The sequence below is a fragment of the Apaloderma vittatum genome, unplaced genomic scaffold, assembly GCF_000703405.1.
Source record: "Apaloderma vittatum isolate BGI_N311 unplaced genomic scaffold, ASM70340v1 scaffold20305, whole genome shotgun sequence".
In the NCBI taxonomy this organism is placed as follows: domain Eukaryota; kingdom Metazoa; phylum Chordata; class Aves; order Trogoniformes; family Trogonidae; genus Apaloderma; species Apaloderma vittatum.
The window spans coordinates 58353-80879 of NW_009716009.1; the positions used below are offsets into that span (position 1 = coordinate 58353).

Here is a 22527-nt window from a genome sequence, read left to right on the forward strand (position 1 = left end):
TTTGAGTCTCCTTTTGTTTTCTTTCTGGGCCCTCCTATTAGGGGACAATGTACTCCCTTACAGGACTGTTATTCCTTGATAAGAGATCGTGTCCTTCTTAAGTTGACTTGAGTGCTGTGATGATGTAACATCCCAAGAGGTGTATTTCCTTAGCGCCTTAGCTAATAAGGTGTGTGAAGAGCAGCCACTGAGTGACAGTGTACCTTAAGTACTGACCTCCCTTTGATCTTGGAACTTTTGGATGCTGCTGTGCTATTTGATGTTGCAGTGGTGTCACTGCAGGTTGCATGAAGAGAGAAGGTGATGTATAAAGCTGTCTTCTCTCCGGAAAGGTTTCCTTGTAATAACTTCTGCTGTGTCAGATTTCTTTAGGCAAGGTACAGTTATAGAGGGAGCAGCTCAGAAGCAACGCTGTGCCTTACCGATCAACTGTCAGAACAGCTAAACTTTATAGAAATTACTTTGAGAGGAACCATGGCCACTATCAACAGGCTTATCACAGTCTGGCCTTGAAAACTAAAGCTTGATGCCAAGGCTAAGATACGTATACCCTGCAGGTGGACAGCTGCTTGTGACAGAGTGCAGAGCTGGATGACCACTTCTCTTCTGTCTGTCCCTCTGCTCAGAAAGGCACTTAAGAAAAATCTAGTACTCTTAAACTCATTTTGCTTTGTTACTGGGAACGGGATCACTTAATCTGAATTTCCAGATGTTGTTGTTTTGGCAGTATGACAGCTGTGCTCGGCTACCAGAATTCCTTGGATTTCTTCCTGAAAGACTTCTGTCTCCAAAACAATGTTTTCCATGCTAATAACCTGGATGATCGTCAAAGGTTTTCCTAGCAGAGCTGGCTGGAAAGAATGCAGACTATTTAAAAGTCCATCTGAGACCATTTGCTGCTTTGACCTTCTCCTTTGCTTGGATTATTTATTTACTAAATGGGAAGTCAATTTATAAAATTTTGGATGATGGGGTTTTGTTTGCTTGCACTGTCAATGAGTGTGCAATACTCTGATTACTCTAAATGGGAGGGAGTCTCCTCGGCAGAAAGGAACATTGACTCCTATCAGTCTTCTAAACATCTTTTTCAGTCCTTCTAGAAGATTGTTTTGTCTTAAATTACTTAGTCTGGTGAATCTTTTTGCTGTTATTATTTTGTTTGTGGGTTTGTGGGGTTTTTGTGTGTTTGTTTTGTTGATTTTTTAAGGCAGTTGACTGGGAAGAAAATGAGTGAGGAGAAGTACAAGTTCTTAATCTAATCATTTAATAATCTCCTGCAACTCAAATTGTCAGTTATAATGAATGTGAGGCAAAAACTAGAGAAGACGGAGGTATCTCTGAAAAAGATTACAGTGACAGCACTGAGCTGTGATTTCAGCTCATGAGACTTGGAAACAGCTATATTTCCATCATGTGTGCCATTTTCTCCCTGAAAACATGAGAATTTTAAAAAGTTTGATCTACTTATTTTGCCTGTATTGTATATATATATATATGTATATATATATATGTATTATATATATTACTTATTTTGTCTGTGTATTGAATATAGAGTGATTGAAGTAAAACCTAGTATTTTAATCTAGGCTTTTAATACAGCTTTCAGGTTGTGTCTGTACTTTTCTTTTGTTTTATATGTTTTACAAGATTTTTTTTCCTTCTTTAGTAACATGTAGGTGCTTATCTCAGGTTTTTGTTCTCACAAGAGAAAAGCATCTTCCAAAGCAATGTCTGCTAGATGGGTTAAGGTGCAAATTCCTGTACTTGAGGTTTTTTTTTTCTTCATCTCCCTTCCCCCATTTTTTAAATGAGGCTGCAAAAGTCAAGATGTTAATATAGAATTCTGTAAGATTACATACAATCATCCCAAAGGGAATCTGACACAAATTCTTTGAGGTTTTTTTTATCCCATGTAGTTGAACCTGTAATGCTTTTTTTTCCACCTGTGTCTCTGAAGGCAAAGGGCATGCAGTAAAGAAAATAGATTGCCTCTTTTCTGTATTTACAAATAAGTTGAGAAGAAAATGTCAAAAGGAAAGGTATGATAAATTAAACTTTGGTCTCTGTACTCCTAATTTTTTGTTCATTTGGTTCATTATGCTTTACTGTTATGGTAAGCAGAATATTTAAAAAACACTTGAAATGCTCGTTTTAAAACTATCACTATACTGTAGTATATGTGCAGATAGAGTTAAATGGTTCAGTTTATCTTGACATTTTAACATTATTTGTGAAAAGTTATATAGTTAATACTGGGCTTTAGGAACTTATTTATCCCTTTATAGTAGCATGCTGCTATAATGCAATATTTTAAGAATTATTTTAAGATAGTATAAGAAAGGTTCTATGAGATTCCTTTACTTGCATTTCTTCATGCAGACTTCTAATACCTGACAGTGAAGAATATGACACTGATGAACTTAAAGGGAGAGATACTAAAATCCTCTCTGAGAGATGACTTTTCCTCATTTATTGAAAGCTGATCTGAGATGAAATGGCTATTGGGCAATTAAGAAGACATGCATAGTAGAGGAAAAGCAAACTTCTTGCTTTTTAAGCATAAAGAATAAGCAAATGCGTTAAGTGCTGATGATGCTTGTTACTATGTGATATAATGTGGTGGTTGTCTCGGAATACTTAGAATATTTGAAATAATTAACAACTAGATTTCTTATTTTCATTCCTTTCACTTGTAATTACAGGATCTTCTACTGAGTTCTCTTTTTTTATCTGAAATTCATATATATTTGTAGTATGCTAAATTAATAAACAAGTATTTTTTACCAAAAAAAAAATCAGATTTGCAATTGAAAAATTTAAGTGCTGTTCAATGAAGTTTCTCAGCCATTATATTTGTATATTTCTCTGTTCATAAGGTCTTGCATTTTATTGAATTATTGCTTCATATCTATGTAATGTGCCCATTGTTTGGTGCAAGAACTCTGTTAAATGTAAAATTATCTGAAGTCTTATGTGTTTGCCTTTTAAAGTATTATGTTAATCATAAAGCAAAGAATATGGAAACCTTCATAACTATTTATCTGCAACTTATGTCTTCTCGTTCTTTAGGCTGTTTTCTTAAATAAGGAAATAAGTACTACTTGCATGGAGAAAACATTCTTTTTAGAATGATACAATCTCTAAAATTAACCACAGTGTTTAATATACCTCTCATGTAATTGGTTGCCCCTCCACAAGCTGAGGGCAACACCGTCACACCGAAAGAGAACCTGTGATTATTTTCATGTGGCTTAGATTTAATGATTCTGCATGGTCTTCCTTTCTCTTTAATTATTTCCTGTATAGAAACTGGGTATAGTACAGTTTCCTAAGGAGAACACTCTTCTGATGAATGAGTGCAGTTACTGCTATTAGTGTGTGACCAGTTTTGATTTTTCAGGGAGAACTGGAGAATTGCAAGTCTGGAGAATCCAATTATTTTCAAATAATCTGGAACTAGTTTTCTACGTTTTTACGTTCAGCACTAGAGAAGCGCGGGTGTTTTACCACCCTCTTGCTTGCTTGACCAGCAAACAGAGGTCAGATGGGTAAAGAATCACCTCAGGTTGATGAGCTCTCTCGGTTGTTGGGTGAATAAAAATATGATTCTAAGATATGAATATGATACCACTGGAACTTGTGCTCTAGCTTTCCATTTTCCTTTTGCTTATTCTTTCCCCTTATACATGGCTTCATTTATTTACGGGCTTTTCCTTACTGTTCTTTGGTTTCAGATGCGAGTGTCTCTCTGGTTTATGTGGTTTCCCTATGTGCGAGGCAGGCTCCATTCCTCAGATAGTCTCGCGTGGAGATGGAACACCTGGCAAGTGCTGTGATGTCTTTGAATGTGTCAATGGTACGTGAAGCTTTCTCTTGCACCTGGAGAGGATTTTATTGGTCTATGGGAGACGCTGGGCATTTGGTTAATCTTACCATGCTGTCAAGAGAGATCTAAGAGAAGTAATTTTCCTGAGATTTGTACAGTATGAAGGAGCTGGAAGTTCAGCTGAAGATATTTAAGTGGCAAACTGTGTCGTTTTTAAGTTGTCATGTTTCTTTAATTTCTAAAGCACTTTTTCCTGTGACACAGGGATTGATAGTTCTAGCAAGAATCCCTCCCTGTATATTTTTCAGGCACTACTTTGCCAGTAACAAACACTAGAATCCTTTTAGAAGTGAGATTTTTGCTAAGCACTGCGACTGCTTGTTGCAGCACTGCTTTTGCTTACTGTTTAGCCTACGGGGTTTGCTTTAAGAAGCATTTGCAAAGTAGTTTTTAACACGAACATACGAACTGGAAATTTTAAGTCAGTGTAAGAATGGACTGATTCACATTCTTCGCTTCCTGATCTAAATGTTAAGAAAATGTTTAAAAACTTTGAATTTGTTTATATAAGCGACTATATCTCAGGACTGTTATGCTATATATATAGAACTGTATAAATGCTATATATAGTGAGTTGAGAAGAAACTTAAATGTTTGACTATTGCCAGGTCGAAGGGGAAAGATCCTGTTGAAGTGGTATGCTAATAATTTCTGAGCATAAAATGTTATATGTTGGTGCAGTATGTACTATTTAATATTTATTTAATATTAAATCTTGTTTATTGGTCCATGTATCATACGTTTGAAACAGCTTTTATTTTACTTTTTTTCATAAATACATATAAAGAGGGAGATATTGCCTCAGGAAAATGTTCCTGATATTTACACAAATCCTGATTCAAAAATAATACTAAGGACATATAATGGGACGATATATATAAAAATTAACTTCTTTCATATGTGTAAAAACGTTTGCATCAGGAAGAATTGCAGATTCTTTAGCTTTCACATTAATTCTTCCACTATTTGGGATGAGGTTGTAGATTCCTTAGAATTAAATGCAGTTTACCTAATTTATGTTTATATGCTACCTGTTATACAAAGTAGTACTTATCTTCCTTTGTTTTATGTTCATGTCATTCTGTTATTTCCAAATTTGATTTGGGTGATATACCTCAGTACAATGTTTGATTCAGGATTTACTTTAGTACTTTGAGAAAGAAATGCGAAGCCAATTTCTTATACAATGTCTTTGCTGGTGTGAAACATTTCACAGGTACAAACCACCTTTTTAATATTCCTGTTTCTCTTCAGTCTGAAAATTATTTGTGGGTACTGCTATCAAAATTGTTGCAGTAGATATTCTATCAGGCATTAGATGAAGCTGTTTGAATTGCCTGCTTCTTTTGTCCTTAGTCGTTTTCATACCCTATTTCCAAGAAGAAGTTATATTCGTTTTTCATTGTTAATAGTGGATTTGGACTGTCTTAGCACTGTTGTCCCATGTGTCATTGCCTTATGGCTGACCATAACTCATTCCAAAGACTCAACCTGCTGTTGGGTCAGGATTTCTTTTTGCCTCTCAGACTTTCTCATTCTTAACCTTTAGCTTAATAGCCTATAAAGACAGAGTAAATTGGAAGAAAAAATTGAAGGGAAGTTGATGCCACAGAGGGAAACAGAAAGGCCAGATTGGAGGAAAAGAAAGATTTGTAGGAAAAGATAATCTTTCGTCTTACCTCTTTAAAACATCAGTGTTAAAATATTATTGGCCAGTATGAAATTTTTTTTTACATGTTTCTCTTTTTTAACAATAAAAATAATAATACCTCTGAGAAACTTGGTCAGAAAAGTTAAATGCATGTGGATTCTTTCCAAAAGGGCATTTGTCTTTATGATACTTAATGATGCTTCATTCTGGAGAGAGGAAATAGTTAGAAGCCTGAAGATTATAAGTATTTTTGTACTTAACTTTGGAGCAACTGTGAAACTCTTCATGAGGAGTTCTGTTTGTGATGTTTGGATTGTGTGGCAGATCGTTAGCAAAGAGGACAGAGTGGTCATAGAACTTGATCTGCGTTGCCATATAATGCGTTTTTTTTCAAGTGCATTTTGGAATAGTTAGGTGGTTCTCATATCAAGGGTAGATATTGCAAGCCACACCTCTAAAACCTCTAAATTTCTAGAAAACTAATTATGACAAAAACTTACTAGATAAATGTCAAGTGCAATGATAAACTGGCAATTATGTGTATAATACCTGCAAGTGCTTTAATCAGTTTAAAATGAAGAGGAGAGGGGAATCTTCTTCATGAAAGTGATAGTATTTTGAGATCCTTTTATAAAACAGAGCTGGATATTATATTCAATTAACTAGTACAGAAGAGATATAGCAGATATCAGTGACAGATGGAGAAAATATCTTACCGTGATAGGCTTAGATCAATTTCTTAAGTTCATTAAAAAAACTGCCATCAAAGTAACAAGAGCCAAATCTGTAAGTTCTAGGACATGCTGTTCTCATCAGTGAGGGTAGTTAGCTGTTGGCACAAACTGTCGGGAAGATGTTGAATTCCTTATCTTCATCCTTTCCAATTAGGATTAGATGTCTTTTTAAAGAGTATGTTTTAATCAAATGCAAGTTAATGAGTTTATACATAGTAAGTGGGGAAGTTGTGTAATCAGTTTTACCAACGAGTTCCATCACTTCTGTGTTTGAAAACCTCTGAAAACAGACAAGAGGATGGAATAAAAAGACTCGTGCACAGTCGCATTAGTATAGCTCTTCTGCTGTTATGACATATATGTAACGTTAGAATTAAATCATTCTGTTGGGGCAGGGGAGGAGAGGAAAAAGGCAGTAAATCATTCTGTTGGGGCAGGGGAGGAGGGGAAAAAGGCAATCAGAATAGTATCGATCATCTGCATTGCCTTAAAATAAAGGCATCCATTATGAACATATGTACGTAGACTGTAAAAAATACGGTTTGTATGTTTTGGGGTAACTAAACCAAGAATTTAGGTAGCCCTAATCATTTGTGGAGTGTTAAAGCAGGCCAGCCTTCTGCAATGTTTATTCCAAGTGTGTGCTACTGTGATAGATGCAGAGTTGCATGTTCAGGGAGAGCAGGGGGAGGCTGCATTTACTGTGCGGGAAAGAGAACTGCTCTTGTTGCAGAACAGCATTGAACAGTGTTGAATGAGTAGTTAATGAATAAGGGCAGCAAAATACATGTCTTAGAAATTCTGCAGTATGTCCTTTTTCTTGTTTGTTAGCATTTTTAGGACAGATCAGTCCTTTTTTCACAAATGTTTTTCCTGGATTTAATATGAAACTGATTTAGAAACCCTATGATATATTTGTAGATTTTGTGCGGTTATCTTTGTTACCAATGCACACACTCTCGAACTAAATTTGAATTAATCTGTCTTAGAACAGATTAATTAATCTGTGGTAAGAGAAACTTCTACAGTCGCACATCATGGCATTGTTCCTTTTTGATTCTAAATGCAGCAGTAAGTCAATGCGTGAATCATTATTTTTATGCTTCAGATATATACTGGCTGCATCCTTATGTTTCCCATCATGTGCAATCTGCTGTTTCTCGTAGTTTGTTGTATAATTATATAGATCTTATTTACAATTAAAACAACCTTTATTCCTGCTTGGAAATTGTGCTGATATTTTGATTTAATTGGAACTTATTAATAATTACCTACTATCTGTGGCTTTTCAATCTTTGTATAGATTGAGCTTCTTCTTGAACTATTTTTTTTTTACAGGAAACAGTTTAGAAAGTACTGAGAACAACTTTCTCATTTGTGACAAGAAAAGAAATATATATTACAGCAAGCTGATGCTCCTGATAGTTCTGTGTGATATTTTAAGCATGAATATATGCAGAGATCGGACCATTATACATATGGGTATTTGGGCCATCGCAGAGCATACCCTGCCTGCTCTTTGGATGTCAAAATGATAGCTCAGACAATAAAGATGGCTGCAACTTTTTTTTGTTTCTTGCTTCCTTTTCCTTGTCAGAAGCAGCTTCTTTACTGTTTAATTAAACCTTGCAATTCTCTGGAACTGTTAGTAAACACTGATTTACAATGCAATACTGATAAGATTTTGTCGGTTGTCTTTGTTTAGAAGATGGCTGGTTGGATGTCTCTTCTGATCTTACTTTGTTGATGACCCATAGGGCAAGCCCTGGGTCATGCTCATAACACAATTTTACCCTACAGGAGGCTGAAGTGTGAATTATTAAATTTAAATCTCTGGCTGCCATATAGCTAGAGAGAGAGCTCATACAAGCTATATACACCACTGCTTGTTGCATGTGAGCATCAGAGATTAGCACAGTGGTGTTCAGCAGTGAAGTTCTCAGGAAAGAGCTACATCTGTAGTCAAATGTACTCATTCCTGAGAGAGGTAGTTAGAAAATACAGCAACATGGGAAATAATTTCATCTTAATATATAAAACTGAAAATGAGGCTTTGCCTGTTGTGTGGTTCCAGTGCATTGTAACAGAGTGAGCGTTTCAGTGAAAGTGAGTGTGTATTGCTTTGTTTACAGGCAGGATATTCCCATTGCTGTGAAGTTTCCCTGCCTGCACTTACCTGAAATCTGCTTTTCATCTAGGGAATACTAGTTAGTATATGATACAAATTTAGGGAAGGGTGAGCAAGAGATTCCCAAGATGCAATCCTTCCTAAAATCCTGCACTTTAAAGCAGTGAATTCAAAGTTTCTTCTGATCCACCCCAAATATATTACTCACCAGGATTTTTGTCTACCGATCCCGGGAAAAAAAAATGATTCAGCATTAAATTACAAGCATCAACAAGTGAATCTAAAGAGACTGAAAGCTGCAGGTGCAGCAAGAGTTAACACTGTTGGGAAACAAGAGAGTATCTGAACTTGCCTGTTCTCTAATTAGGGATTGATGTATGGGTCACTTGAATGTAAGTTGTGCTAAAGCACATACTGACTGTGAGCTCTGCCTTAGAAACCTGAGAGAGCAATTACCAGGCATCCTGCAGCTGCTTCCTTCTATCAGTTGGGGCTTCCACTTCTCAATGAGTTTACTTGAATATAACTGCTATTTTAAAAGTCTCCAATTGCTTTATGAAAGATTGTAAATTGCAAGTGAGAGTGGTCCTTGTTAATGTGTTGAGGTGGTCCAAGGTCGGGGGCACCAGGCTGATTCCTGCCACGGTCTCATGTGAGCTGTGATTTGAGAGTCCAGCCTTGCCAGGAGTGGCTTTAGAGTCCAACTTCACATCCCTTTCCCTCAGGGCACTTTTGGTGTGGACTGTCATTGCCTGTCCAGTGAAAGTGGGGCTGCCTCATGCATGCACAAAGGTAACTGACATTGATCCAGAGGAGAAAGGGTGACAACTGCCCTTGGGATTTAAGACTTGCGAACCTTTTTATAGTGCTGTTTCAGGCTGTGCTAATGATCACATGGTAGTATAGAAGTGATATTCTAAATCATTATTTACTTGACATGACACTTGGACAAGGTTACCAACACTTTAGAAGGCAAGGTTATAATTCAGTATTTTTCTCAAAGAATAGAAGAAGTGGTTAGACCCATTACAAGGCCAAACCATAGCCTTATATCATCGGTTTGGGGATTCTTTTTTTCCTGCCATTTTTAACTTCTCTCATGCCTTAGAGGCTTATCACAGATATACTAGGAAGGAATGATGGGCTATACCAGTACCTTTTAATGGGGCTGAGATTTTCAGATGCCTGTGTCCTGGTAACTTGCCTAAGGCTGAACAGATCACAATGTGTATTTTTTCCTGTGATACACTGACAGAGACTACAGGGATTTAAACACATTCCTCTGTTATGAAGAACATGGCTTGCTTCCAAGAATTGCTTGGCAATTTTGTCAAGAAAAATCTGTCACTGTTGGGGGGTTTTAGAGCACAGCCACAGCCCTTGGTGACCCTGGCACCGCCTTTTGTTGTCCTGGAATTTTTCTGTGGTAGGGCTGTAATTTATTACAAGATGCTAAAATATAGCGGTGCTTAATTTCCAGAAGGAGGTGTAGAAAAAAGGGGGCGTAGCCTAGAGGAAAGCCATAGAAACAATCAAACACTGAAAAGCAAGACTTGAGGAACAAAAATGAAAATAGAAAGAAATGTGTACATTTTATTTGTAAGAAAGGATGGAGGTGGGACACCCAGGATGAGTCCACTTAGCGACAAGTTTGTATATTGGAGGCAGGTAAAAAGAGGTAGGACATATACTTTAAACATGGGAAAAGTATTGAAACTTGGGAAACTGCCTTCGTTTGCTGTTTCTGTCTAACCTGAATTATCCTTGCAATGATTTGAGCTTAGTTGCAGTAGTTAAAACTGTGGAATTGTTTAACAGGCACGTTGCAGTTTCTCCATTGCTGGTAGTTTTAAAGAAAATACTAAGCTGAGCATGTTTAAGATAGAACTGACTCTGTTCTGGGATCTCTCCCTACTCTTTTCCGTGATGGAACCTCCACCCAATATGGGAAATATGGAAATATGTCTTCTGTCTCTATGGGGAACATAGAGTCTTGTCTACTGTGTGTGAATAAGACACATATATCAACCTACACAAAAGCTGTCTTCTGAAGCCTAAAGATTACTAGACTGAGATCTGCTGCTGAGCTGGAGAGAAAATTTTAAGACTGTTCTTGAAAGTCAGCACTGTATATAGATTGTGGCAGCTGGATATAAATATTGTTTATAATGTGATGATATGGACTTCCTCTGCTAGAAACCTTACTATAGAAACTTCAACTTTTTTTAAAGGTGAATTGCAGAATTTGATTTTCCTTCACGTCCCAAGTATCTTTTAATGCCTTTTACAGACTGCAGGTTTCACAAAACGTTTCCTTTAAGCTATGCAAGTATGTGTAAATAATTGTATAAACACATGCATAAATAATTGCATTGATTTACAAAAAATAGTTATAGATGTGTTTCAATTCTTGTCTCTTTGTTTCTGGATGACATTTTTAAAAGATGCAGGACCAAAGGACTTTCAGAATAGTCCTGCAATGATGTTAATAGGGAATACACTGCACTAAGCATCACAGCCTGCAGAGTAAGAACCCAGTTTTGTTTTTTTTTTCTACGTCATTTGTTTTCATATACTTCCAAGGAAACAAAAGCACACAGTGTGTTGTCCTTTAACATTGTTATGGGCTAATTCCAGTGAAATGTATCCTTCTCTTTTCTAAACTCCCTATCAGCGCAGCTTTTGAAAAATGGAAAGCTTTTCTGTATTTTGTTTATAGGGACACAGGATTCAAATTTACCAGTTTCCTTCCCTTTCATTTAATCGAAAGTTCACAGCACTTGCCCCAGTTCCTTCCAAGAGCCTGGTATAAATACTTCTGTATACTGAAGAAACATCCAAGTGCTGCAGTCAAGAAGAGCAAATTGTTTTGAATCTTGCTTCCGCATCATGAGGGCTGGAATTTTTGATAATACAAAAGCAAATGCCCAAACTTGCCTACAGACAGCTGGTGCCTGGAGCATCTCATTCACTTGGCATAACCGTGTGCAGAATTGCTGCCTCGGAAGGGATCGGGTGCCAGACTTGCGTGCTTTCTGAGCTGTTCCATGACTAATCAAAGAAAACCACAAGTATTGAAAAACTACAGAAATCTCAATAACAGAAGTTTTACCTTGGGCTAGTTCAGCCAACGGAACTGTGTTTAATTAGACTTAAAAGTGTAAGGTAAAATAACTTAGCAAACTAATTTGATAAAACAGATTGTGTGTGTTTGCTGTTCAGACTGGAGATAAATCTTGAGAAATAATCATGGTTTGTGTCTGTGTAGCGTGAGGCTGTGCGGGATCAATCTTGTATTACTGGGTTATCTGATAGCTGGCAGATGCTGAATTCATGTTCATAAGTCCATGGCCTGGGTGTCTGTCTCGTGCCCACTGTTTCGTTGTGGTAACCTGCATCAGAAAAGGGATTTGGGATTTCAGGGACATTTAAGTGCTTTGTGCTTTTTGGGATGTTTAGGCAATTTAAATTATTTGTAATATAGCAAACCTTTGGTACTTGAAGAATTCTACCTGTAGTATTCTCTTTATTGGCAGAATAGTATATTCATGACAACTGGCTTTTAGGAAAAGATGCGTTTATTTAATGCTAGCATTATGTTCTTTTGCTCCTTTGTGGCTGCCATATGTAGATCAGTAGGGCAATAAAATTAGCACTTTTTTCAAAAAATAAAAAGAGAATCTTCTAGCATGTAGTGACAGAAGAAATACATTGTTACAATTCCACAATGTGATGCTCACTCTTTAGTTAGGCTTCTACTTTATGACTATCTAAAGCTAAAGTTCTTCATTTAGTGCTTGTTTTGGCTTGACTGAGTCTTAAGACTGCAGTCTCACATACGATTTTAACAAAAATAATCCTTGTCTCATCATTGGATGTGTAGGCTTAGGTCAACAGTTTAGTGTGAATGTATACACTGTCATAAATCTGGATGGTAAAAGTACACATCTAGTGAAATTCTATGGTGGTTTTTGTTGTAGGAGTAACACACAGTTTCCTTTCAGGATATACAGTTAGTAACTTGCTTGATCTTGTTTGGACATTTTAAAAATGAATGATAATTCATGGAAGATGATGTTTCTACTTCTAACTAGGCAGGAATTCAGATTTACCTTTGGGAAGGGGGCAGAAATCAGTAAAAAACCTGGGAAGCTGTCATCAAAAGGGTAAAGTCAGAAGCAAATGGATTAAAGTCTGTTTGAGTTGTGTTGGCACTTTTTCTTTTCGAGAAGGTCTTTTAAACTAACAGCTTGAGCTGCATAAACTTGAAATATTTCTCAAGTGTTTGTTTATGTGAATTGCTTTATAATGAGGTCATAGCTGTTTTCCCGGACACAGTGGTATTTCCTCCTCTTTTTTTTCTTTTTTTATACTGCTTTCTGCATTATGCCTTTAAGACAGAACAGACGTATAAAGCTTAAACATTGCTCAGGATACTTCCAAGTTTCAACTCTAATGTTTTAAATGACTTGAGGCTGGAGCTCAGTATAAACATATGTGAATTGAAATAATAGATTCCTTGAAACAATTTAGAGTTTTGAAGAAAACCTATAGCATTGTCAAGAGTAACTCAGTTGAAAAGATTTTAGCCCCCCAAAATAAGAGAAATGGAGTGGTGGAAAGGAATGTGCAAATGCTGAATTTTCATTTAAATATTTTTCATCTCCCATGTGAGATTGGGTACTAACCGAAAAAGAAAGATCACCTGACCACAAAATGGGGATAGTTTTCAGCCCTATGTGGCTAGGCATTACACATGTACGTAGTCTTTTCCTTGCATTCTACAGAAGTCAGCAACTTAGGCAACTGTCCTTCCTTTCCTTTGCTATGTGTATTTAAGATGTAATGAAATTTAATAGTTTTGTCTACAGTTTGGTAATGCTTTTAATTTTGACTATGCTGAAATAAATAGCTTCCTGTTTGGAAAACTCTTGGCTTTTCAGACTGCTAGATTAGTAACCTCCAAAAAAATTACATCTGTTTATTAGATACTGGGTTATTTCAGGTAGATGTTTCCAGGTATCTTGGTCTAGTGTTGCAGAAAGCCAAAAGTTTATTGTGAAGTGAGGAAGAGGGCAGAGGCTTAAGTCATTGAGTAATGTAATGATGAAATTGTGAAGTCATGATTTCTTTGTGACTAGATGTGGTGTATTATAGTTGAACATAAATTTGGAGTATTTCTTCTACAGTGTCTTGAGTCACAGTGATTCAGCCCTGGACTGTAGGGCTGCACAGCAGGGGGTGTGTGTCAGTCAGGCTGATGGAGAGGAATACTCTCTGCTGGCCATAGGTGATGGAGGAAACTTTGTACACGTAGGATAACTGCAAGGTCAAAAGCCCTAGAGAAGCCTTATGATGTATTCATGTTGTGTGGATCTACTTCATAATCTGGAACCAAACCTCTTCAGTATAAAAAAAATTTACTTTTTTTTTTTTAAAAAAAAGTAGTGGCTAGATCTGCAAACTGTTTCATTGTTCTAGTTAGTATCCTTTTTTATGGTTTGTTTGTTGTTGGGGAGTTTTATGTTAATGAGGTAAATAGGCAATGTCCTTCCCAAAACACTTAGGAATTTTCAGAGGCTTGTAGTTTCCCATAAAGTTTGTTTTTAATTATATGTTAGGGCTCTGCTGTAGGTGGAGGCATACAAGAAACCACATCTTGTGGTTCGGAAACACTGAAGTGATCACGTAAATATTTATTACAATTGAAGTTACTTTCTGTGAAAAGTATAGATGTAAGCTGACTAGTACAGCTCCAGGTTGCTTGAACTGAGCAGTACTCGGTTCTGCATAATAGATAGTGCAGTCACAAAATATATTTGTTGGGGTTTTTTAAAACATATCCCTATGGACTGGACAGCTTTCATGCAACTTACCCACCTGTGTACTGAGTCCTGCAGAAAGGAAGATTACTCATAAGAAACATCACAAACTGTCATCTTAAACCAGAAAAAATCTATTGTTTTCTGTGCTAAAATTTGAAGTAGCTGGTGGATCATACAGAATGAGAAATATTTTAACACCTATGAAGTATTACCAGTGTTGTAACCTTCCTTCAGTATTTTAGTTATTAAAATGGAGACTTTTCATCGGAAATAATTACTCTGAAAGTAACTTTAAATAGCAGTATATTTTCTTCAATTTTCTTCAAATCAAGTCTCTCATATCTGTTTTTGTTAGTAGGAATATGAGTTGAAAAATTTCCCATTTATCAATATCTGTAAAATACATTGGGGTTTTTTTGTGTGTGCGTTTGTGTTTCTTTCAGAAGTGAAGCCAACTTGCATATTTAACAGCATGGAATATTACGATGGAGACATGTTTCGGATGGATGCTTGTCGTTTTTGCCGATGCCAAGGGGGAGTCTCTATTTGTTTCTCGGCTCAGTGTGGTGAGCTGCACTGTGACAGGTACTATGTGCCAGAAGGAGAGTGCTGCCCAGTGTGTGAAGGTACAGTATCTTTTTAACCATTTGCTTATTAATTCTCCTGCTTTTTATTTGCTTTTTCAATGCAAATGAGGAAGCGAGTGCTTTATTTTGTTCTTCTGAAGTTTGCAGATTCCTCCTTAATTCGGTTGGTTCCTACATTTTTACTGTGTCTGAGTGTGCTGTGTTGTTCTTCGCGGTGCTTCTCTGACATTGATACTCTGCTCTTTTTATACAGAGCTGTTTGTGTTTCCCTTCTGCATCACAACTTCTTTAGACATGGTCAAGTGTGCACTACTTTTTTATTCGATAGTTATACCATATCATCATCCAATGTTAAAAGCTGATTTCTCCATTTTTGCAAACTTTGACTCACACTTACAAGAAAACCTGTTAACATTTCATTTTGGGTTTGATGAGTTAGCGTATATTAGGCCTGCAATGGGAATTTCTTATGAAGTCAGGTCCGTAGTAGTTAGAATGAAATGGATGCTATTTTATAATCATTGAGCACAATCTTCTTTTTCAAGTAATGGCTGTGATTTAATTTCTGGTCAGCTGACTGAGATACCAGCTCCTTTATCAAATCATCCAGTGCTGCTTGGCTTGCTTGTTTCTGTTGCATGCTTTTCTGACAGGGCTTGTAGCACTAAATCAATGAAGTCAGTTTTCTCACTTCTGAATGACTGGATGGTAAGATATATATTGGTTTTAACTATAAATCCTTCTTGATTTAATGGAATTCTAGGTGAGGCTAGACAACTGGCTCCGTTAATGTATTATAATTTTCTAATTCGTTTAAACACTTAAAAAGAAAAAAAAATCTGATACCTTAATAACTCAGGTTATGTTAGTGACACCTAAATTGACAAGATAAGTCTTTTAAATATGTACAAATGTATATAAATCACACAAGTGTATATGTATGTAAAAAGCACAATGTATATTTAACAGCCTGCCTATTCACGCTTTTCTAGTTGAAAGGCCTTTTTTTCCTACCTGCTGTCTTTCTATTTGATTGTTTTCAAGGTAATTGATTACTACTAATGTTTTCTTGATCATAAAACTATAAATGCTTTATTCTTTTCTGCAACAATTTTAAAATGGCAAATGGTAAATTTGATGTGCATTGTGTAATACAGACAAAAGCCCATCTTGACTTAGCTCCAGGAAGAATTCTGTCTCAAAGTCCTGTAGGATACTTCAGCATCAGGAAATGTAATTTGCTGGGCTCAATTTATAGCTTTAAACACTACTGACCTTTTAAGGGTACCAGGAACTTTGTGCTCTGACTGGCATAGAAGACTACTGCAAATAACACGAGTCTTACATGGCTTTTCTGTACTTTCTTTGTATGCCTATGCCAATCAGAGTTGAATGATAAAGTTCACTTCATTTTTTCTGTGTGTGATTGGTTTTTGGCTAGGTCAAAAAGGTGCAAAGTTAAGAGTCTAGGAAACATTTTAATTTTTAAATATCTTATTTTCCCAAACACTTGTTTTTTATACTGACTTAACCCATTTTGCTAAAACAGGGAATATCACTAAAATTCAGGATGGGAGTGGGAATGGCAGCGAGAGGTGGACATTGTGTGCAGTGACACTCAGAATGTTCAGAGTTACTGTCATGAAGTGATACAATGGCTTATAATAAAACAGCAGCTGTTAGCACTGCTGCTGGTTTTATCTACACTTAAAAAGCATTGCCATTCTTCCAAAGGGGAGTGATGTAACTTCAGAGAAATGTTTCGTTCAATTCTTTTTATTTTTTTCCCTTTAGATAGGACATCTTTTTTCTCCCAAATCCTTCAAACTTAACACTTTTTAAAAATTGACTTAAGGGTAAATGACTTGTACTTATTTTACATCTTCTGTCTGATGTTTGGTGTGAAAATGCGTTTAGTTGTATTGGGTTTAATACGTTGAATTTGCTTCAACATGTAATTTGTATTCTTGTTTGCTGTGAAAACTGGACCTAATTACTGTACATTCTTGCATACTTAATTTTTGGATCTAACAGTTATTTTCTTATTAGTCACCGTGATGAGTTGCCTACATTCAGAAACATGTGAAAGGGATTTTTTTTTTTACTATTAATATCAGTGTCACTTGTGTTTCTGAAGAGTAAAAGCTGCTTTCATTTCAAGTTTTGAATTAGCAAATAAAGAGTTGCATTATTTATTGGCATGAATCTTGCATAAAGTATGCCCTCCAAAATTCTGTTATTTAAATTCCCCAGTTAATGTGGTTACTAAGCACATAAGTAGGTATTGTGACTTTTAATAGGAAAAAACTTGAACTGAAATGAAATTGAAAACTGAGGTAGATCATCTGTTCCAGAAAACTAGTATATGTCTAAAAACTGTGATGAAATGTAGTTTAAGGTGGTCTCCTTCCAGCGGGAATTGTGCCAGGAGCCTTATCTTTGCTCATGCTATAAAATAGTAGTGTGATGCTGACACGTGTCATTGCAATGGTTCATTGGGATGCTTTTAGTTTCCCTAAGAATTTAAGTTGGTACCAAAAAAAAATGGATCAATAGATCTAAGATCCATTTTGTTCTGAAGAACAGAACTTGGTTTCTGAAGAACAAAATCAGCAAATCAAAAAATTAAGCCTTAGGATTGCTATGTACAAAACTTGAGCTGAAACAGTTAAAAATAGGACACTCAATCTGTGAATGAATGTACTGAATAAGTTGACTTAATTTTTTTTGCAGTAAATTTCAGTATTTAAATATCTAAGTTGCTACCTATCTTAACCACACTTTGGTGTCCAGGGATCTTTCAATGTTTGATAGTGGCTGTGCTTAACCCTTCCTAGGTAATGTACAATCACGCTATTGCAGTTATTCATACGTAAATTTTAGTGTAAAAGGGAAGATATAACTTGTTGCCTTGCAATTCCTCTCATTTCAGACCCAGTTTATCCAGTAAATAACCCTGCTGGCTGCTATGCCAACGGTCAGATCCAGGCTCACGGAGACCGCTGGCGAGAGGACGACTGTACTTTCTGCCAGTGCATCAACGGAAACTCGCACTGTGTGGCGACAGCCTGTGGGCAAAGCTGTCTCAATCCTGTTAAAGTCCCCGGGGAGTGCTGCCCGGTGTGTGAAGGTAAGATTGGTGTTACCTCCGCTATGCTTGCTTGGCTGCTGCTTTCCTGGAAATTCCTCGTTTACCTTTACAAATTTGGAGGATTGAAGTAGCAGGCACAGCATTGCCTGTGAGTGAATAAACTAGCGAGAAAAAAATAAGCGTGGTTTGACTACGCCTGTATGTGGCAGTGCCTGATGCTCTTCTGGCCCAAAAGAGTATAGTAAGAGATTATTTAAGAACAGCACTTTTCACTAATTTTAGTTTTGCTTAAAGCTTATTAATAAATATAGAAGTCAGAAGATCAAAATGTTCATCAGCTGGTATTACTGATAACTGGATTATTCCTGGTTTATTACTCATCAATGTCATTTAGTTACAACTAAAAAATCCTTTGCCCAAATTATTTCAGGGAAACTTGCAAAGGATGATACTATCTGGGAGGTGCATTTTAAAAATGCAGTTTTCGTTACCTTGTGGAAATGCATGTACCTTGTATAACTGACTTGAGTTTTAACTGAACTGTACAGCAAATGCTTGCCCAGCTTGGCAACAGAAATGTTTCAAACTGAGACGTATAATTTATTTTTTTTAAATAATGTATATAGGTATGTACATTCAGAGTTGTTTTTCATGGAGTAGTTGTTCGTTATGAAAAACACCAGACTGTTAAGTTTAGAAAAGGTTAATCTAGATCTGTCTTCAGTGCCATCTTCATGGTGTATAAATGCTTGTGATTGCTCGGTGAGCTACCACTTATGTTCTTCCCATTCCAAATTAGAAAGCAAAATTAATTTTGTGTAACTGTGTCTCGGGACCCTTCTTAGGTTGCAGTATCCATCCAATTTCACTGGGATAGTTACTTTTTTAGGACAAATCTGAAGAGCATGAAGAATTCTTACAGGTGTGCTTTCATTCCGAAATTTGCATTGCAAGAGATAAAGTCTGATGATGTATAAAAGCTGACAGTGAATTGTAGAGAGTTGCTACTTGCACTGAACTAATTCTACGATGAGGGAGCAGGTGCTTTTAAACCCAAGTGCTTTTAAACCCAAGTGATCCCCTCATGTTGGATATCAGAGTTACGTGCAGGCAAACTTGGGAAGGTAGTACAGAGAGAGGGAGGTTGGTGGAAGTATTTTCTGTATGTTGGGGCAGGTTTTTTTTCCTCCAATGAGAGAAGGATGGACAAATGTCTCTGTTTTACTGTTCCAGATAGGAGAAGATGGATGAGAGATAATTGGATTAAATGCTTATCTATATCAGACTGACATAATTATGATGAAGCGTGGGAAGCAAACCCAGGAGAGAGCGTAGGCTTCCATCATTCATTACAAAAGGTTGCAACATAGCCCAGCTGGTCCTTCATTAACGTAGCGCATTAATGCCTTTTCATGGCTTTCAGGACACAAATTAGCTCATCTGGACTGGGTTAGGTAATTCAGTGTTATAGCACGTTTTTACTCGTGGAAGCAGAACTAGCTAACAACTACTTAATTCCATAAAATTTGGGGGGTTTTGTTGTTGTTGGGAGTGTGTAATGTTAGATTACACGTACAATACAAATGATGTTAAGTAGATCAAGACTGACACAATAGCACCATGGAATCAATATTTAAATGAGATTCTTATGTCATCTTAATTATATTTTCTTAGAAAACTATCTGACTTGTTATTTTGTTTGTCATGTTAGCTGTTGTATGATGTACATTTAATTGTAGTCACCTGGTTTTTAGTGTGTCACCTGGAGGAGAGTGATATTGAATGGCATTTTGAGTGACTTCCTAAATTATAAGCTTAAAAGCCTCACATTTGGCTTGGTGTTTCTTTGATAGCACATACTGCCAAGTAAACAATCAATGGGTAACAAAATCACATGAATGACGTAACCAGCAATTAGTGGAAGTAGTTTTAGTTCATGCTAGGAGGAGATTTGGGCATACTTGGGTACCAGTGGTCTGAGGGTACCTGAGAACAGACTTGCATCCTGTGTTCTTTCTTCCTTTCCATCTCCCACAGCAAACAAACCCAAACAAACCATACAATTATGCTCCATAATACCATTATTTAATTTCAGGAGTATTTCAAGGATCAGAAAATCAGGACTGTTACAAGTCACCAATGAGTTCAGATGCTAGAACCTAAGATATAGAAAACTGAGTTTGTAAGAAGCAGCTTTGGATGACTTTATAAGAAATTAATCAGCATTCAGATAAGACTTAACAATTTTTCTTGTAATTATAAGTAATGAAAAAAACTCTGAGAAATGAACCAGTCACAGGTACTTTTAAACTTAAAGTTAGGTTTTGGGGTATCAAATGAGCTCAAGGCTGCTATGCCTTCTGACTAGCAACTGGAATAAAAATATCTGCATATATTAGAGAGCAAAGAGTTACCAACTTTGAAATTTGTTTGTTGTGGAGACCTCTGTGTGTCTTTCTGAATCTCTTTAACATTTTTCTTTCATAGTTTGCATTAAGAAAATCACAGAGCATTAGGAAAAAATAGTAATTTGTTAATATTGGCTGTCTGCATACTGTGTATTTTAAAATTATTTTTCAAAAAAGCAAATGTTTGAGCTGATGGCAGCAGGGACGTGTATTAGCCATAGACTTATGGCCTGCCTCCAAGGTAAGCTATCATGATGTGTCTTAAGCCTAAGATCTGATATTTAGTAGGGTTTCTTTTTGAAGTTTGATTCATTGGTACAAAAAAGTAGTCTGCTTTCTTTGCAATACAGCTGTTGCTTACTAACCAACTAGGCAAAGGGCTTCTTTACATTCCTGTTCTCTGGTTTTCTCCTTGTAGTAGGACTGAAGTGGGGAAGTATGCTGCGGGAAGACAGGTCTTAAAAACATTGCTTCCTTTGCACATTTTACTGTCCTGAATGTTGGTTATGTACTTTAAACAGCAACATGGTCCTATCTGAAATGCTGGGGTTTTTTTCTGTCATCTTTCAGCCAGCTGACATCTCTGTTCTCTTAACCGGGCAGGCTGCATGGGTCTGTGCTCCTTCCCCTTTTAAATCAGCTTCTCATTCATTTTCCTGAGGATCACTTCTTTTGATGAGGTTCTGCTCCTGATACTCAATGTGTTGTTGGTGACCTGCAGGGGTGGTGGGATCGGGGAAAATGTGGTCCTGGCTGGGAAGCTGGATGACAAATCAATCCCTTGATTTTGATGATATTAATGAAAAAGATGTGCAGTATATTTACTGAAGATCTACAAGCAATAAGATACATTCCAGGCACAGTTTTTCCAAAGAGGAATTAAAAACCATCAATGTCAGCCATATAATGCTTCTCTGCACACTACCCCATTAAATGTACGTATCTGTAGTGTAACCTTGATTTTGCAGTGTAGTATATGAGCAGAAGTGTTGACTGAGTTGAAGCTCGAATATTAGTTGCACTAACAGCTTAAACCTACAGGCCCGTGCTCTGCAGTCTGTTCTCCATTCTTCCCCGCTCTTTATCTTCCACTGTTCAGAAAAGAAAACCAAAATCCTTATCTAGTGTGGGCTAAGTTCTGGGATCACTAATGTTATATAGTATCATATTTTCAACTATGCAAGCTATTCAGGAAAGGTGTTCAAGGGAGAAAGCAGTGTTAACTTAAGAATACATTCAATAAATGGGCAGAATTAAGGTAAACTTAGGTGATTTTGAGATAGAAGTTTATTAGTGGTTGTAAGGACAAACATACCTCATTCTACATTTTTGTTTTGAATGACTTCCAGTTCCTGCTCACATCTCAACTCGTTCTGTAAAATGTTCAATCTGTAGAGAATATACTATATTGAAATAATGTTCTTTATATAGATCAGTTTAAACTGACCATGTATAGTAATTCCAAAGTTGTATTATATGATTTTTGTCTTGAATATATTTTACTTTTCTGCTCTTACACATATTGTATGTTAACATTTTTTAAGCTATAGCTCTTATTTTTTGCATGAAGTACTTCATTGGTTTGGAGACTAGTGCAGAATGTAGCAAACAATTACTTTTCTTCTAGAATCTTAACTATGCTTTAGCTCTAAAGCAAGAAGACAACTGATGCTTGTTGAAAACTTATATTTTTGTCGATTTAGTTGCTAATGGACCACTTAAAGCCCATGTTTCCATGTAAAAATAGGCGTCAGATCAAGAATAGTAATAGAGTAGCTTTCTATGGTTATCACTAGTTTTTAAGTATACATTTATTTCTCATCAGACTTCTGTTTACCTGTACAAGAGAACTCACTTGCTCACAGCCAGCTTTGCGTGAACTTATTTTAAGAATATTAAATGCCAGCTCTTTAGTATGCAAAACAAAATGCTTAGTCAAAGATGTTTGTCATTTGTTTTGCTTTGAGTGTTGAGCGGTACAGTGGTTTGTGGGATGTGAAAGTGATGGACAAATTCTAATCAAAGCTACTAGTGTATCTGACCTCACTTCAGCTCATCCAGAGTAAATGTTTATTAGTATCAGTCACTTCTGAAGTTTCATCTCCGTCTTTGATCTAGATGCTGCCGCACCTACAGTTCTGCCAATTCAATTAAATTCCTGGCTGCTTTATATCCGTTTCAGTGAAGGAAATATCTATTCCTCTAGATAAGTTTACA

The 22527-nt window shown here is 36.5% G+C and overlaps 1 protein-coding gene across 1 annotated transcript in view; it reads left to right on the plus strand.

Annotated features, from left to right (window-relative positions):
- Positions 1–22527, plus strand: part of CRIM1 (cysteine rich transmembrane BMP regulator 1 (chordin-like)) — a gene marked incomplete at its 5' end in the record, with an annotated part of 91406 nt that overhangs the window by 20701 nt on the left and 48178 nt on the right. The window contains 3 exons of the mRNA XM_009869380.1: positions 3735–3856; positions 14668–14850; positions 17744–17941. Coding sequence (XP_009867682.1) covers positions 3735–3856; positions 14668–14850; positions 17744–17941 — 503 coding nt within the window. The remainder of the gene's footprint in view (positions 1–3734; positions 3857–14667; positions 14851–17743; positions 17942–22527) is intronic.